This window comes from Polyodon spathula, chromosome 5 (genome assembly GCF_017654505.1).
Source record: "Polyodon spathula isolate WHYD16114869_AA chromosome 5, ASM1765450v1, whole genome shotgun sequence".
Classification (NCBI taxonomy): Eukaryota; Metazoa; Chordata; class Actinopteri; order Acipenseriformes; family Polyodontidae; genus Polyodon; species Polyodon spathula.
This window is the reverse complement of record NC_054538.1, coordinates 69,773,202-69,793,258: the sequence shown is the minus strand read 5'-3', so window position 1 is coordinate 69,793,258 and position 20,057 is coordinate 69,773,202. Positions and strand designations below refer to the sequence as shown.

Here is a 20,057-nt window from a genome sequence, read left to right as displayed (position 1 = left end):
CTGGGAGATGTGATCTCCACTCTCCAAGTGGTAAAGTGTGAAGGAAGCTTGAGACCCTAATCATCCAGTAAAATAAGTGAACCAAATAGATATTTCAGCAATGAAGACATTGGGAAAGACTTTGTCAAAACGTTTATCATTGAGTTTTTCTTTTTTTATTTCTAAATATACCCCTATTAAGGGGTAGATGTACTAAAGTGTTATGCCTGTTGCAATAGTCGCAAACCAGTTGCAAAAGAGTCGGAAGTCTAGGGTGAAATGTACTAAACAAAAGCAATGCTATTAGCACCTTTTTAGGGAATGCTTTGCGGCAGCAGTTTTTCTTTGCAGTTCAACCTTAGATTAATATGTAATTATGGGTGTTCCTGCATAAATTCACAAAAATGAGGTGGAGATAGTCTCAAATATTATAATGACATGTACGAAACCTGCCGGCAATTGTGACACTTACAGTTGCATTAATGTGTTGAGAACCTTTGTTGCTGGCATTTCCCAGTCTGCACTCTGTTTATTAGTATGATTTTTCAGAAACCACTTGCTATGCACCATAGGTTCTTTGAGAAATCATCTCTCTTAATATCATCTCACAAACCCGCTTATTATGTAATTTTATGTAGCTTGTCAAATGCTGTGTGGCCAGGCTTTACAAAGTAACCACAGGATCTAATTAATTTTCAATGCAAATAACAACCAATGAAAATCTCGGCAGATAAACTGACATTTTGTGCAGTCTGTCAAATACTGCAAGGGCAATCTTAACAGGTTATAGTTCAGCTATAAAAAATAAACATCACCAAATTTTCTTCTTTAACAGTCAGTCTAATTGATAGTTCTCATCAGTCTACAATTCATGCCTTTTTTATATAATGACACAAACTGTTTGGTTCCAGTTAATGACACAAAACGTATTTGTCTGTAGTAAACTATGTGCATTTGTTTAATTGTAAAGAAAAACTAAATCTAAAGTATTAATTGCTCTTTAATTCACTATTAGTTATGTTACTTTTTTTTCTCACACTAGTAATGTTTTGTCAGACAAACGTTAAACTTGGTTTATATCATGACCCACTTTATATCACGAAATATGCCTGCATAAAGCGGGTTCATCTGTACGTAATTTTCACTAAAAGCAGGGTATAATTACACACCTTGAAAACACATTTCTATAACATTTCTGGTTTTGCCAATGGACTGCACACATACCCCTTAGTGCCACTAACTCCTCAAGCTCATTCCGAGCATCAGTATAGGATCATGGTTTATTTTGTGTTAATTGTCTAGGGTAAGTAGGCCAAGTTAATAATAATAATAATAATAATAATAATAATAATAATAATAATAATAATAACTAAAATAATTTACTTTCAGTTTAAAATAATATTTTATTCGCATTGTACACCAATGTGTACAATGCAGCAGCATGATTTATTTTGTGTCATTGGTTGCCTATACGCTAAAGTAAAAAGAAAGTGCGCTAAATATTCCTTTGATTTTACTACTGTACAGACTTATAGTTTTACATAATGTAATGTGTAGCCTACCCAAAACACATCCGTGTTATTTCAGCGCAATAATTCACATTTAAAATGCATTGAGCTCTATAAATGTATGTGTGTGCGATTTCATTGTATTGTTTTTAAAACTGACACCTCCTTGTGTTGGACAAACATGTTTGGTTTAACGAGGGACTACTGTTGATTATGAAAAGCTTTCTGGGGGTGAAGGTGGGGGACCCACTATAGAATTTGATGGGATTAAACTGCCTCATCATTTTTTATATATATATATATATATATATATATATATATATATATATATATATATATATATATATATATATATATATATATATATATAGTATTAAAATAGGTAAAATGATGTGATGTTTCCATTAAACAAAAACAATGCTATTTTGATTAGACGTTATCCTTTGGGCTCCTTCTGCTGCAGCAAACTACAACCCAACTCCTGCCATTTATTTGAACAATGTCACAATAGAGATCTCGTTAAGATTAGTACATTGTGGCTCTTTTCATTAACATGTTTTCTCTTAGTGCATACAATAAAATGTATACTTTGCAAACTGTCGCAATGAAAATGCAAATTGCGGTATGTTTGCGCTGCGACTGGCCCACCTCAGTACATCTACCCCCAAGTGTTTTACAGTTATGGATGAAATTCTCATGAATATGAACACAAAATGTCCTATTAATACAAATATTTAATAAGGCCCTGAACAGCATATTATCTTTTTGCAAAACCCATCTTTATAATACAAATTCATAGCTACAGGTTCCAAAGATTTATTTTTGGAGCCCCAAAAGGTATACATCGGTAACAATGTAATGGGATAAGAGGAAGTCTGTAGTTTTTCACCTGCACTGGGGTACATGTGACGTTTGTCCTGCTGCCTACTGCAACCCAGACTTCCCACTGCCTTGTTTTTTACTGAAGAATGACTCTAATCATCGCTAATATTTTTTTAAATATATTAATTTACCTGTTACATTTAAGGAGAAATCTGTTGAGTAAGATGGTCACTGTTTTGTGGGCTAAATGGTGAAAGTAAAAGTGTATTCTGTTTTTACAATAAAACTGTAGACAGTTTTGTACACTATACATGTATGTATCAGTTCAGTGAATGCTGTATACACAGTAATATACCACAGCGTTTTCAATGTACACTAGTCGGCAGGTCTAAATTGCATGAACTCCGCATAATAAGAATTCCTGAGATTTTCTTTCCCTTGAAATGCATTGTAATTGACTGCAATACATTTCACCTACACTGTGGATATAAAAGATCTCCTTAGCACTTTCATTTTGGTCTGGGTGGCCAAGCCTTATTTTCTTTAAGATTTTGACCCATTAAGACAATTCCTTTGTGTAGCTTATATTAGTGTAGTACCCTGTATGGTTTCCACTTAAGCAATAGTACCCATCGCTGAAGGCTCTACTGTGGCTCTACTGGACAGTGCCAGATATCTGAATGAAGTAATATTACCGAATTGTCTGCCAGCGCAAAATATGAATTGACTGATTTTGGTGGATGATAAAATACATTTGGACCAATTGTGTCTCTGTTTAGTATTTGTTGTCCAATAGATGTGAACAGAGCTTTCAATATAGCAAGTCAAAATAAAAAAGGTGGTACTTGTGTGGATTAATTTAAGTTTGACTCACAGTTGATATGGTGATGTTCGAACAGGCATCTACTGTCTATTAGAAGCCTGCTAGAGCTGGAAGCTGATTGGCTGATGGTACTAAATCGTTTTCTAATTCTAGTATTTTAAAAAGCTTGTTAGCTTGAGAAACCATGATAAAAAAATAAAATAAAAAACACATTACTTAATGTTATTAATGTTTTGGCCATTCCATTGAAAAATAAACAAACCGGGCAAGCAACAATGTCTGCTTCCTGATGAAGTTGCACTTTCAGAAGATGATCAGTAAAATTACATTATAAGATTTCTGTACAAAAGAGAAACTAATACCAACACACAGAAAACCGCTGAAGTAATGCAGCATATAACTAAACTATGTGTTGAGGGATAGCACTGTGTATAACAGCTTCGCTGGTGCCAGATTAGCATCATAGCACTAGGAAAGAATAATGTCAACTAAAAAATGACAATTTGATAACTATCCCCTTCCACGATTATATATATATATATATATATATATATATATATATATATATATATATATATATATATATATATATATATATATATATATATATATATATAATATATATAGTATTTCCCCACTGTAAATTTGAACCCTGTGTTAAGACCTCGCTTTGGGGAAAGTTTTTTCAATCAAATCATTCCGCTGTTCCTATGTGGAAAGACTTGAATAGATTCAGCAAGGCCGCTGGTGGGTGCAGCTAGAAATCACAAACCTGCCATATACCAGCATGCATTCAGTTAGACTGAAAGACTTTTTTCTGCAGCTAAGATCCTGAGTGGAATATTCAAGTGGATTAAATGGGCTTTATAGACACCAACTAAGTTGTCCTGCCTAGCTCTACCAGACAGATGACTTTTACATGCATTGCTACAGAATACAGGCATTGCAATAATAACTGCAATCCTCAAGCTCTTATTATTTCATATTTTAACCTCCTATAAGAAGTGTAGACCCACAAAACACGGGGTTAGACACTGCTATTAAAATAATTTTACTTTAAAACTGCCACAGGCTTTACTTCTGGGCTAAATGCTTTGTAATTGCCAATGGCACAATGTGGGGGGTTACATTCAAGCAGTAATCAATTACTTCATGCATGTTAAATATTTCACAATATATGGCATTGATGGATAAATAACTGATAGGGTGCTGTTAGGGGTCACAGGGCTTATTTATTGCTAAGCTGTGTTACCTCTTTGGGTGTGAGAGTGCAGTACTCTAATGCTGGCAATTGTTTCACTAGAACTGAACGCACAAACACCCCCCAAAATTGAAACTTTTATTTCTGTACCACTTCCACACGGAAAAATATGGTATCTAACCACACATACATAAATACAAGTTCAAATACATATACAAAAAGAGTGTCATCATCTCATGAAAATGAAAACAAAAGGAAGAAGTGAGGACTTGACTTGTGACATTCTTTCTAATGTTCTTATGCAATACCATCCACAGGACTTTCCAGGAGATTTGGATGCTGGCCATGTTTTTAATAATTGGGTTTGAGCCATCTATGGTTTCCAAGGCAGTATTATTTAAACCGGTTCAATATAAATAAAAGGCAATGAACCAAATTCTATTACATTGATACGTATGTGTGAACCCAACCACTTACCATCTGAAAGCAGTTTAATCCAATTATCTGGTGCAATTTAAAGCTATGATTTATAATGTCTAAAAATGGCATGTAATATGAAACCAGTATTTGAAGAAATGTAGCTGTGGGGCAACTAACTATGAATGCGCTCTGATCACCAGATATATTATACAGTGTGCAGACAATGCACTTGATGAAAGAGATGCCCACACAAGACAATGCTACACTCAACTAAGTCAAACCATTTGGAATAATAATTTAAATGAGCCCTATGCTTTTGAAAGACTGTTATAACCCTCTTTAAAATGGTAAAACAAAAAACTTTTATGAATAAGCATTTACCATGCTGTACTTAATATGCTGTACCATTCCTTTTTAGGCTTTCCTATGCTTTCACTATGCTTTTACTAAGGTAAACTTTTATAAATCGTTGCATAAATAGTGTATATATTGAGTTAGTATTCTCGTCTTTTTTTATGTCCTTGGATTACTTGTTTTGATAAAAAAAAAAAAATTTTTGACAGTGTAAAGTACACCAACCTTGAATCTAACATAACACAAATGAATATAAAAAAGAATATTTATTTCATTACCACTTATATACTCAAAACACAAGAGCTATTAAATATAGAATGCAGTGGTGGATACAACCAACTCAACTGTGCTTGTACAAGAATTGTAATGAATGAGTATTTATGCCATTACCATGTGTGGTGCCTGCTGAGACCTACTTGGAAGCTGTACATCTCCTGGTATAAAATAAACTCAATATAGGAAATAAAATAGAGTCCAACGCTTTTACATTACAGCAGATGAAAACAGGCATGGCAGATAACTAATACTACTACTACTACTACTACTAATAATAATAATAATAATAATACACAGCAATGGACTCCACCACTGTACTAATGTAAAGTTGTATTTGAACAGAAACCGATACATTACAAAGCATTATTTACTTAAAATCTTCTTTCCCAAGCTATCAAAGCTTCAAGATGGCATTTTTATAACTTTATATTACAAGTGAGTTGAAGCAGGAGCGTGTTACATTAAGTCAGGCAAGTTTTAAAGGGGGGGGGGGGGGGGGGGGGGGGGGGGGGCTACAAAATGAAAATATACTGTATGTAAATTATGAGAGAATAAAGTAAACAGATGCAACAGTCTCTATAGGGCATTCTTTTTTGCATATATTGGAAGACTTGGCAAACATAGAACTATAAAATCATCTCTCTTGGCACTTTTTATAGGACACTATGTTTTACTGTCAGTTAAAAACGATACAACAAAAGAATAGTTAATTAAATCATAATACCATGTACATAGAACTATTTTTAATGTTTCGATGTTCTACAGTTGCTACTGTTTTAAAATCTCTCATTTACTTTCTTTGTGTTTTGATATATCTACATCACTTTTGATATGAATCTAAAACCAACTAAAAAGCTCTAATTTCATGGGTCCTTTATGTCTTGCAACAAAAGTCTATTTGATAGACTAATATTATAAGATAATATCTTTCGCTATCCTTTCCTGCCTAATGTCTTTGTAGCACTGCCTCCACGATAACCAAATAATTGGTTGTTCACTTGTGTCCCTGTCTCCCCCGACAGTTGTAAAGATGCCCCAAATGCTCCAAAGGCTGTTGTCAATGGGGGAAATCCTCATTAATCATCCCAGGCTGACAGCAGTAGGGAACACCTGCATCTGGCAAAAAGAAACAACGCTGGCTTCAGGGACAGTGTTTAAAAATGGGTCCAATTCCATCAGCGCTTGGTTCCAACCCCATGACAATCACTCTTAGTTAAAACTAGTTAATTGTGTTACACTTACAGCTAGTATCACCTACAATTTCAGGATTGAGACATAATACATATGAACATTTTATTCTACTTCATGTAATGAAAGAAACTACAAAATTATATCAAAAACATCTACTGGAAGACATAATAATAGTACAGTATTTAATGCTGGATTTTGAAATGTCGCATTTTCAATTTTTGTCAAAATATGGAAAACTACAAAGTGGTACATAATTCAATACGTTAACTTAACATTATTCAGCAGGTTTCGTTCAACTTTACGAAGGAAAATTAGTTAATTCTATAGGGTGATGCAAAACTGTATTATGACTTCAATTGTGAAGATCAACTCCCATCCCCATCAAAGTAAATTGATTATAAACTTGCATGCATTGCGAAACCAGGCTTTAAATTTAATTTTATACCTCTTTTTAGAAACGTGCAATATAATCACTGCACACACTTTTTTGTGTTGGAAATCTTCTGGTTCTTTGCTTGTGTTTTGCACTGTAATCTAGCCTGCACAGTTACTCTAAATACAATGCTAGAAGTGAGAAGTTTCTGCTGCTACTTGGCAGTTCAAACTGGTACCTGTTGACAATGGGCAGCAGCTGACCAGGATTCAGCAGTTTACCTATAGTGTTGTATGAAATATTTGCTTTTTCTAAATTAACCCATTGCAGTGTCCAATATATTTAACATTACGAAAATAGGCATTACATAGGTATGTAAACATACCCAGGACAGTAAAGGGTTAAGGTAAAATAAACAAAAAGATCACAATTAATGTTAATAAAGTTAATAAGAGTTAACAAAGGGATTTTAAAGCAGTATCACCAGTTACACCATTGTGTGCTGATATTACATTTCTGAGAGGATCTGCATACTGAAACACAGAGCCAAAGACATTCTTGGTAACAAATAAGTTAGATCTGGGTCAGTGTATCACAGGATATACCAACTAGGAATACCTATAGGAGAGAGGCAGTCAACTCCACTGTTGTACAATACAGTACAATATCACTATTGTACAATAAACAAGCCCAAAAGTAACAATTAGCTGATTTCACAGCATTACGAGCAAGAGCAACACAATGGACATGGAATAAATACTGTTCCAACGTAAAAGCAAACTGGTACTGAGATAGTGCAGTACCATGCTACCGCAATGGTCTTCCAGTGTCTATTGATTATAGGATACCACTGCTCTATCAAAATGTTAAAACGTTACCACAATGGTATAACAATCAAAGCCTTAACCATTGTAGCTGTCCCATGTGCTACCATTGTCCTGTAATACAAAGCCCTTGCCATTGTAATGGCACTGCTGCACCGCCATTGAAGGTCATTGTGTAAGGGCATCTCAGAGAGCCTTGTTTGTCATCTGGATGAACAGGGCATTGTTCTGAGTTAGGATTCTCCCACTCCCTCTTCCGTCCTACTGAATCAGCAGCTAGTGCTTGTTACAGTGAGGAGCTCTCCTCTGGAATAATACAGACAACACAGACCTGAGCATGAACTGACTGTCCTCAGCAGGATCTCTAGACAAATGCAAAATACAAAAGCCAGTGGATTTGCTTCACTAGGTAGCTAGGTCATCCAGAAAGATATATTTTTCACTTCATGTTTAAATTCTAATCTTAATTTTTTCTGGGTTTTTTTTTGCTAGTCATTTTTAAATTGCTTTATGTGTTTACTGCCAATTTCATCAGAAAACAAAAACAATTATTACTGTACATCCATTTATTTTTGAGAAATTAATTATATATTCAGCAATATTAATTAACAAAAAACAATAATCTCTATTTTAAAATAGAAAATGTATTAATTTTCATATATATTGATTGATCTTGCAATAATAAAACATATGCACATGTAGCAAAATGTATAATTATTATTATTTTTACAATTATGATAAAAACCCAAAAAAATACTGCGTACACCCTAGAAACAAATTTGGAAAATTGTTTGAAAAAGAAAAATGTAATATTTTAAAAAAAACAACAACAACAAAAAAAAAACAACACACAAACAGCCATGAACAAACTTTTCAATAGTAGTTTAAAACAGTCTGTATTCATGAAGCATTTACATAAATGATTAGTATATTTATCTGGAGTGCTGGGAACTGCCATTGTTTGGGGCATTATTCTATAAAGAATGCCTCCACTAGAATGTAAGAGAGTTGTAAGTTTACTATACAGGCAAAGTATACCCTGGGATCAATGCCCATCTCAAGTGGGTTTCTGCTTCAAAGGAAATATCAAATGCTATAAAAGGCAAACAAAGAAATGGTTCAGGAGCATTTCAGGGGGGCTCTTTGCACTTGCTCAAGCAACGGGCTGAGTAGCAATGTGCACATTCAATCAAAACGTAAAAATCAAACAAAAAGCCTGCAGAATCTGTAGAAAACTTTTGAGTGCTCCCCATACAATCTTCTCTGGCAAATTAAATCTGCAGGGTTCAGAAGTTCAGATAGCACAACCTGTCATTGGACTTCTGTGAGCAAAGCTCAGTGTATTGTTCAGATCAATGTACCTTAAACTCTGAACAGCTTATAGAGAATGGCATGATTTATTCACCGGGGTCAAAAGGCGGGGGGGGGGAGGGTTCAAAACAGTCAACCAGAAAACCTATGAAGGGAAACTATGAATACAAGAAGCACATGAGCAAAGCATAACAAATAAATGAACTTGTATTTTCAAAGTCACAACCACTTTGTTCAGTTTCTTCAACTCTCAGTGCTACAAACTAGTAAATGGTCCCAAGGTATTTTAAATCGTAGATGACAAGAAAAACAACAGATGCTATAACTATAGCAGTAGAGTATTCTAAACCAGACCAAATCATCTGAATTACACATTTTACACTTTGACTATTTTAGGTTAATGGGTAATCTGGTCAATACATGTTTGAGAAAACCTTAACCATTAGTTTACAGTGTAATAGGTTCTCCAACACACACGTTTACTGTTAGCCAATAAACTCTGTCAATTCCTATAAAACATACCAAGCAAAATCAAGTGAACTTCTCTTTTTAATGTCTCACTTCTTAGGCAAGTACAATGGTACTCAACTCCAGTCCTCAACTGCCTATCCATTCTAGGTCTCCTTCCCTGGTCTTTCCCCGACCATTCTAACCCCATCATGTGCATGTGTATCCTGCCCCACTGAGCTGTGCCACCGCTTTTGCTCGGTTTCAGACGGTAGAACCTCCTTGCACATCGACGGACAGGCACCCCCGGGTTTTTTGGTTAAGTTGTTCAAACCTGGTTGTGGTAAAGAGAGAGAGAGAAAGAATCAGAGCTGTAAATCTCCTTCCTGACCAGAAAGGGTGCTGTGTAAGATTGGTAGTACACTTCCACATAGACGGGTTGACTCGACGGTGGCCGAAAACGAGAAGTCTGCCATCTTGGAGGAAGCGTGTAGCTGCATGTACGCAAAACAATTCCCATGCTATCAGCTGCGGGCTGGGCAGCGATTACTTACACCAGGGTGCCGGGCTGATTGCAGGGAGGAGTTTGGCAGTACAAAGGGGACGCAGCTACGCGAGTACGGTCCCTTGCGCTGAATAATTAAATTAAATAATTAAAACTAGCAGCAAGGGTAGCTCATGGGGATGACCATCCTTGTACAGCATGTGCAGGGTTATCAGTTTTCAGTGTTTTTGTTGATGATCAAGCTCACAAACTGGATGCCGTTCATATCTGCACTTGCCTTGTCCGATTAATAGTGAATCACAATATCACATAGGAAACCCCAAGGTCCTTATTGGAAAAGAAAGATGAGAAAGTTAAAACAGTACTGTCTTCATAATACTGAAATGATGAGCTTTTTAAGACTCTACATGAAAGGCAAATACATAATTAAAACATTAAAAGAATACACAAAGGTGAAAGTTTGCAGATATGTTTTCCATCAAACTCGTTCCCTTTGCTTTGTTTGCGTTAAGTGGTAAATCTTGACAATTTACGTGTTTCTTGGCTTTTCAAGGAAGAACCAGAGTAAGCTCAAAACAAATACTTTACTTGAAAATGTGAGGGATTTACTAAAGTATTTTGTGTGCTCTTCAAAGACCTTATCTTGTGTGTGTGTGTGCGGGGGGGGGGGGGGGGGGGCAGGTATTACTATCAATGTGTAGACAAAGTTTGAGAAAATGTCCCCAAAAAGATAGTAACTCCTGAAAAAACGACATTGTGGGGATGTCCCCACTTTGTAAAACATGTTTTTAAGAACTAAATATGCCGTTAAAAATAAAACAAAGTGCCAAAATATTTAGTTTGTCGTCAACTTTCACCATGTGGAATTTTGTCTGACGAGTTACAAATAGTAAATACAAATATAGTGATAGTCAATGAGAAGTCCCCACAAACATAGAAATGCAAATGTGTGTGTGTGTGTGTGTGTGTGTGTGTGTGACTGTATAGGTGTATCTGTTTCTCTGGTCTTTCAGAAACAAGTTTTGACAACAACTCAATAAAAAAAATAAAAATAAAAACATTGCACTACTGCATCAGCTTAATAAATGTACCCCAATTTGTTTCAAGTAAAACCATACTTTTATCTCTACATTTTCTCCTATGCAATTACAGTTAGTGAAAGAACTGATCAGTTGCTTTTATATTAATTTGAGTAATCATGGCAACCAATTTTGCCTGTGATTGTTGTTACAACTACCACTATCCATGCCCTTTAAGACTTAATTCTGCAGTCCTCTAACTAAAAGTCTTTAAAGGATGATTGTAATTGTACTATAGTTATGATGGGGGGGATCCTTTCATTTAACAAAGTGATTCAAGTGAAGGTGGGCTAGGTGCAGTCAGAATGAAATTGAAGTCCCAAAGTGAAAGAGTATTACCTTTCCAGGAAAAACTATTACCGCTGCAGAGCAAAGAGCTACTATGCTGCAGAGCGATCATGGCCTTGAAAGTCATTGGGATCACAGCAAAGTTCTGACCTCTAATTGGAAGGGCATTTTACTCTAATAGCAGAAAACCGCACCTTGAAAAGGGTGATACAGCGTGGAACACAAATGCAGCACTGACAGTCATAAAGGTGACCCACACCACTTTAAAAAAAAAACAAAAACGGTCCCCATTTAGAAAAGCATTGGAAACACCGATAAGAGGCATTGAGTATGGCTGGACCGTCAGGCCTTGATGAACCCTAGCCTTTGACAGTATTATTATTATATTTTGTAATTGTAATTTCTATATAAACTACAGTTATCTTTCAGTAGGTTTGTCACAACATGCATATAATAAAATTGCACATCAACTGTAAAGACACTAACTTCATTAAAAAAAAAAAAAAACGTTTGTTACCGGTACACAAGGCAACGTTGCCATCATTAATTACTATTATTCAGAGTCATAACCCAGTATAGTTTGGTGGCTAGTGAGTGTTTATAGGCTTGGAAGTTTAAATGGAGCTTCCCTGTTGATTAGCTTCTTTAGGTTTATATATGCAAGGATTTTAAGCTCACATGGCTGTGCAATGTTTCTTACTCTGACGGAATGTTTTGCTGACCCAAAGCGTAGTCACGGTCGTCACGTGCAAACTGACCCCTTAGCAAACAGAGAGCTATACACAAAACTCAGGTACCATAGAGATTCAGCTAAACCTCACTTCAGTTATGTAAGTACCTTTTGGACCGCCTCTGCTTCTAAAATAGCCTATGCATAAAATACTTAGGACACATATAATGTTAATGTATTTTAACTTTTAATTATTTTAATATTTGTGTAATGAAGAAAAAGACAGAGATCATTATAAAAGGATTTGACTAACTACACCCCACTGAAAAAAAATTAAAAAGCTGATAATCTGATATAATTTAAAGTAAAATAAGTAAAAAAGAAAGATATCAATAAAAATGCTGTAATAATAATGGAAAGGACAGTTGTTACAGTTCCCTATGCCTTGCATTAACACGCTAAGAGGCTGTATTAAGGTAGTATGGTAAACTAATAGCCTACCAATATAAACAATTCAAAGATTAAATACATTAACATAATATAACAGATTTACTATTTTATATAAAAGCTACTTTAGAAGCACAGGCACTGAAAAGGGCCCTTAGGTGACTGGAGTGAGGTTTTGCTGATCTGTCTGTCAATAATCTCAAAGGTACCTGAGTTTTGTTTATGCCCACCTGCTCTGCATGCGGTCAGTAAAACATTACATCACAGTAAGAAACACTGCACAGCCATGCTTTATGGGATATTTCGTTCACATTTACTGAGGAGAGATGCATGAAATCTTAATGCTGAAATTACATATAGAAGCCTAAAGAAACTAATCCAAGTAAAAGGAATATTACACAATGGTAAGCTCCATTTTATTAAACATCCACATCTATAAACTCTCCCTTTAATGGAATATTTACAAAAGCACAGATAAAAAGGTCACTTATTTTCTACACAAAATTAATGTATTCAGTAGTTCCAGATAGACCTGTTTATCTGCAATCAAAGAATTATACCACAATAAAAGGAGTATATATATATATATATATATATATATATATATATATATATATATATATATATATATATATATATATATGGTTAAGTTCCATCTATGGAGATAAAAGAAAATACCACAGCCCACATTCCCATGAACCTTGAAGGGGGGGAAAATAGGGCTCCGGGGAATCTTAGCACCTGAAAAATTATAGCAACATTGATAATGGAAAGCAATTCTCAGCATTTACACATGAAACAATACTGTAGTACTGTGTCCTATAGAACTGGCAGGCGTCACAGCCACTTCCACGAGAGACCCGACAATTCTGCAGAGCACTGAACAGACTTCCTTCCATGTGACAATCATGGGGTTTCCATGCGTGTTTTTTTTGTTTTTTTTAACTCGAGACATTTCCTTGAGAAAAATGTCTCATGTAAAATGTTTTTTTGTGTTTCCATTCACTCGGTTTATTTTACTCGAGTAAACCAGGCTTTTCACCCGACATCATGCAAACGAATGGGAAAGGTGGGGATTGATATGTAAATTAGCAATGCGTAAAGTACTCATGCTGTTTTTGAAGATTACTGTGAACTTTTGTGAAAATGTGGTTTCCATACACAGAGAACTGGTGCACGAGTGAATCTAAGCTGCTGTAATAAAGCAAAATACTTTGTGCCTGACTGGTTAATAATGTGTTTTACTAGTCTTGCCCAAATTGTTTTTCAAATGTCATTAGTAAAGAATACTGTTTCAACTAATGTATCTTACAACTCATTAATTAAAAAACAACTCAGGAGGTATAAAATGAAACTGACCAACAGGTATTGCAGACCACCATAGCTGAAAATACAATGAATACGTTCATTTGCAATTTTATTTGGTCAGTTCTGAGAGAGCATCAACAACTTGTTAGATGTTTGTTGCCTTGTTTTGGGCGATCGAGCTGGTTCATGACATCCAGTTCACCAACTATGCTTACTAACATGGAAGGCAGACGTGTTGTCTTTAGACATAGCTGGGAACAAAAAAGGATGGGAATTAATTCAGTTAGACATTTAAGTAGCAAGGGAATTCTCAAACAGCTGCATTAATACTATAACAAGGGCATAACGCAGTTTATGGTAAGTTGTTTTATACAGAACTGTAAACCCACAAGAGTTATACAACATGACACACCAGACACAGCAAAAAACAATAATAAAAAAAGCTGCCTGCATTATCATTAAGGTGAACTACACCACTGCTAACCATAAAATCACCCATCAGCCACTTTACTTTCTGCCATCTTGGAATCCACAGTAACAACTGACCTGCTCCTTTGTAATATTTGTAGTTAAGGATAAACACACTCATTAACATTTACATGTGAAATACGGGTTTCTGGGCGTGGATTTCTAGTGTATTTTGTCATTTACACGAGTAAATGAGATTCACCCTATCCCTCTCTTAGGCCATTTTTTTCAGCCACAAACTTGACTGACCCGAATAATTCTCCCAAACGTGCACGCTCATTGCCATTTCATGTGTAAATTGACCCATATGGAAACTCCATGAATGTGACCTTTTACCTTGCCAGCCCGACATATTGACCATGTATTTGGACAAAGAGTACCCAGAAGGACTCCACTGCAATCAGCTGCGGGAAGGCCCTCTATTGGAGAAACCATGGCGATGGGTTAATTGCAGGGAGGAGTTTGTGGGTACAAAGGGGAAGCAGCTACACCAGAACGCCACCTTGCGCTGACAAAACATAAGCAGACAGCCGGAGCCTGTGTTGTTTTATTGTTTTTGGTTACGTGTCTTGTGTTGCAGAGGAGCAGTGAGCACTGCGAAGTTGTAGCTACAGAACCAGCAGGCAACCCAGAGCACTTCGCTGTGATCCCCGGAATTGAGCACGCACACTTGTGCGCACGGAGGATGCAGAATGAACATAGTCCCTTGGGTTATTGTTATTATTATTTTTGGGTTTGCAAGCCCACTGTGTACCCCCCCCCCAACACCACTGCTGGTAGAAGAGCGGACTCTTTTTGTTGTACTTTATAAACACGGACCTTTCTTTTGGGAGAACCACTGTCTGGGCATTTATTCTGTTCCCCACACCGTTTAAACCTGACGACATAGCCATATCCAGTTCCCTGGAAATGGACTGCAAGATGTTCTTCCTCATTGTCATGTCTTTATAATTTTTGTGTCCTTTATTGTACAGCTCTGGGTGTTTTGATACTGCAAGAATTATCTTTTCTTCTGCCACTGTTTACTGAAAAAGGTGCGCAAGGGAAGCTGCTCCTCATTGGTCAGTTCCCTTAGCTGCCACATGACAAAATCGCAAAAATAGACACCAATCCTATTTTTCTAGCATCGTTTCAGTGTCTCCCTTCGCATTGCAGGCACTGTGAATGGCTTGTATCAAAAATATGTTTTTTTGTGACGGTGTGGTGTGTCGTACTACACATTTGCTTGTCGCATCACCTCCGGTGTGTAGAGGCCTTTAGAACCAATCCAATTAAAACCAGTCACTGAACAATAGCCTCATGAACATGAAGTTTCTTGGATAACCTTCCAAAAGATGTCTTCAGGCAAACTCACAAGCAGTGAATTGCAAAGTCTAACCTTGACAGCACAAAGGCATAGGTTGACCCTCCAGGGGAGAAGGGGGGAACAACAGTTGCAGAACAGCATGGGGGAAGCATGTTCTTTGTAGAAAAAAAGGTCTTCTTTCATGCAGCGGCACAGCTCTAGAAATGAAATGGACAAGGTCTTTGTTTGACCTCTAGCCTCAAGGCTCTGCTCTGATTGTTGTGCTTGTTCACAGTAATCTCGGTGTATTTTTACTGCAGTTGTTTGTCCGATATTTTGCAGTTAATTTGGTTAGGGTTGTCACACTTCCTGTCTGGAGTAACATGGTCTAGATGCATAGTCTAACAGATAGATGACACTAACTACATGTATTATCATCACTACAGTATCAGTGTATTTACAGAGTAAAACTGTGCCAGTGTGAAAGGCAAGTATCAAAAAGGGGTGGTTTTTGTGGCACAACAATTACAAAAAAAAAAAGATGAGATCTAGCAGGTTTGTACACAGTGGGGTAGGATAGATAACATGACTTGGTGCTGAATAACCTGGAGGTACTGGAGATAAGAAATAACTATCCAAGGCTCCAAGAAGCCTAGTAAGTACAGTGTGTGTAGTCAAATAGAAAGTGATTTTCATCTGAGGTTATCAACGATGGCCACGCATTTAAAGATGCAAAACAGCAGAAAATAACAGGTGCTTTGAACAGTGAAATAGTAGCAAGGGTGCAGAAATTCCAGCCGGACAAGGCTAGTAAATACATGACTGCGACTAGGGATGGGTCGGTATACCAGTTTTTCGGTTTACCGCGGTTTAGGTATATTACGGTATTAATACCTTTCCTTTTATTCTACACCGCAATTATCGTAATTCCCTTATACAACAGTTAACTTGCAGTCTTAGCAAAGTGTCTGAGGATGATATTTTTGTGAACTGACACTATTTTGATAATGGTTTTAAAGGAAAAGGTCAACAACACAGAATACACGTTTCAAAACAAGTCTGCATCTCAATGGCCTAGCAGCAGTCAAGATCATTGACACAGCTGCTTTTTGAACTGGCCGTAACACTGGTGGCCTAGCCAATCAGGGACTCGTGATCAGCCAAGCCCCTGCCTGAGCCTACCTGCTCAAATCGGTTGCTTGGCAACGCATTTCCCATTGTGCATTCCCAGCTGCTTCCGCATCAGCATGCATATGCAGAGGAACCCTGTCACAATGACTTCTATTATTAATCAGATACTTCATTTCATAATTACTATGCAGTTACAGGTGCTGTGCAGTCAGCTTTCAGATACAACATGTTGTTTATTTATTTATATATATATATATATATATAAATTATAAAACACAAGCGCTCTGTTTAGACCAATCAATAAGCCCTTATCTTATGGTCCTTCGGCTCATTGCATCAAATCCCGCCGTTGAAAAATATTTTAATACAAAATACTTCTTAAAATGATTACAGTGGGTATAGCTAGTGCTGGGACAAACATCCAAATATTTGAATGAACATTTTTTGACATGTGATATGTAAAATGTAATATATATTTAAAAATATATTAAATAAAAAAAACACAGGATCAACAGAGCAGCTCGAGCTTCTATTTAAAAGTTTTAGACAGCAAAAAGTAAACAAACCTGATTATGTTCACGCACACATAGTAAGCAGTATGGAAAGCCATCTGGGTCAAAAACACGTGCTGCTTTAGAGCGAGTCAGAATCTCATTGGGCAGAAATAGACATGCACGTCATTCTTTAATGCCTCACTTAAATAATGCCCAACTTGCTAGAAATGTTGTGTAGTGATTTTTATATAAATGTTATATACTATATTTTTTGGTTCCAACACTTGTGTAATGTAATAAATGAGAACCAAAACACTATGTTTTCCCCTTCATTTTACAACACCATTTCCAAGTTTGTTTATTTGAATTGTTTGAAGTTTAAATTTCAGTTTTCGTTTGCTTGTTCAGCTACAAAAAGGCACAAGTAAACATTGTGTTATTAATTTATATATAACAAGAAAAGTCATTGGTGCACTACAATGCTTAATTTTAACGAGGTGCTCAGTATAAGGTAATTGTATATAGTAAAAGTCTTTCAGCCAAACTTTCAATTTAAACGGCTTACCAAAAGAGTTTCCATAAAGACACTCATGGTCACACTCTCGTTATTTTGCTTCAAAAGAATCAACTGTATAACTTCTGCTCGTTTATTTTCTTCAAAAAAATCTCTTATTATTAGTTTAAAACATGACCAAAAAAACAAAAGAACGTTGGATAACATATGGATACTTTTGTAGGTCTTAGATTTAACTGTGTGAAAAACACACACATTACAGTAAAGGAGAATTACATATTTGAATGGTCATTACTTTAAGCTATTGGAGAAGAATATTTATTGAATGCTCCTTGCAGATACAGTAATCCGTTGTGTATCTGCCATCACATATCCGCCCTAAACGTTTACCCAACATGATCAAGCTCTTCAGCAACGTTAGTTCATTCCTGAACAGAGAAGATTAGTACAGACACTGTAGAGCCTGCCAAACTTTTCGTACACTGTGTTGTATGTGCTCCGTGTGCTACCATTGCTGGTAGTGTCACGTGAGCTGTTCAGTGTGTTGACTTATGTAAATAAATCCTGTTCGCCTGCAGTGCGAATCAACATCAACCTCTGTCTCAGTCTCCTGCTTGTCCCTCAGCAGCGAATGCATGCACCAACACGGCAGACAGCTACTCTGGTCACAAGCATTAATAACCTGTATTTTTCTAAACAGGAGACTTAGGGGAGTGCCCTAAAAAAGCTGAATCTCAAAACAATAGTTGTGTGAATATAGAGATTGTTACAGCTGTGTATAAGGGTACTTAAAACAGGATTCCATTTATCCTACTTTTTACCCAGCCGCCTTTACTCTGGTCCCATCCCAGTCGGATACGCGATGGATTACTGTGGTTCAATGCTACATTTCTGGTGAACTTGGAGACACCGCATGAAGGAACTAAGTCGCCATTGACTGGGACTCCATGCATCTGGCCTCTGGGAGTTCTTTTATAAGTTTTCTTGTAGTGATGGATGTTTGTTTGGAAGTTTGGACATTTGTTTATCCTAAGGACTTTTATAACTTGCAAACGACTTGCTAGATTTGGCTGAAAATCATATTGCCGGGGAAATGAAGCATGCATAATTGCAGCCCCACCCCCACCCCACAAAAAAACAAAAAAAAAACCTACAGAAAACATCCACCCACAGACTATTTTAAGATCTATGAGCTGAATTTTTTGAAAGCACGCATTGGCATGTTTACTCGTCAAGTGGAAAGCCTCTGTTAAAAATGGCAATAAACACTCACCTCTGGCACCATAGAAAGTCTACTTTCTACCATCTGTCTGCTTCTTGTAGCCACAGTGTCTTTAAATGTGTAATGGCCTTCCATGTTTCCCATCTGGATGATAAGAAAAGAACAAACAGCAAATCAAATTACTCTTACAGTAAAGATGTACAGTACCCACATTTTAATTGCAACAATTAAGATCCACTCAGAATGATTGCAAATGTCATAAAAGCTGCAGAGACAGTAAAAATAAAATATGAAAATGTAATTTGAAGCTACTTACTCTTTAAAAAAACAAGTCTGATTTTCAAAACGTATTTTGTAATATAATTTATACAATGTTTACAGTAGCTTACAAATTATAAACTTAATTGAAATTATTATTTTTTTTTTAAACTGAAACAGCAATTCCCAAATCTAACCACCACATACAGTGTAGCTGCTATTGCACAGACATTACATACACTTGTATCTTGTCCCTGTCAAAAAAAAAAGTCTTCTTGCAGGGTTTTGACTTCAAAAAGTCATTGCACTTTTTATGTCGTAACATGCAATATGACATTCTCCGTCTATAGATAAATCCTTGTAATATAAAATGTAACAAACGGGCTGCTAAAATACAAGCAAACAAAGTGTATCTCAGGGTTCTGTGACATTTCACAAAGTACTTCAGCTCTAGTGGTTTATGCTGTCACAGAACCCCACAGAATTGCATTTCTTGTAATTCCCAGCACCCTGTATACCAGTCTATATTAATACTGGGATATGCATCTCTGGAACAAATAGGTACCGACTTAATTTCTGTTTTTCAAATCTTTTGCAAGAATTATGTTTTGCCCAAAGGAGCATAGTTGTAATGAAAATCTACAATGTCAGAAGAAAGGAGACCTAAACAAGCTATCTTGACTCTGCCTGCAGCAGTCTTCCATCATCTCCACTAGATTAGCACGCGTGTCCTGCCAGTTACTTCATGTTCCTGTGACTGCCCTACAAAGAACTGAAATCCCAATAGGTCAGGAAAGAGTCTGGACAGACAACAGTAGCTACTGCAACAGACAAAGTACTAAACAGCGCTAAGTGAAGT

The 20,057-nt window shown here is 36.4% G+C and overlaps 1 protein-coding gene across 1 annotated transcript in view; it reads right to left on the bottom strand.

Annotated features, from left to right (window-relative positions):
• The window catches only part of LOC121316242 (PC3-like endoprotease variant B), a 316,516-nt gene that overhangs the window by 255,137 nt on the left and 41,322 nt on the right, over nt 1-20,057 (bottom strand). The window contains exon 4 of the mRNA XM_041251182.1: nt 18,992-19,084. Within this exon, the coding sequence (XP_041107116.1) occupies nt 18,992-19,084 (93 nt within the window). The remainder of the gene's footprint in view (nt 1-18,991; nt 19,085-20,057) is intronic.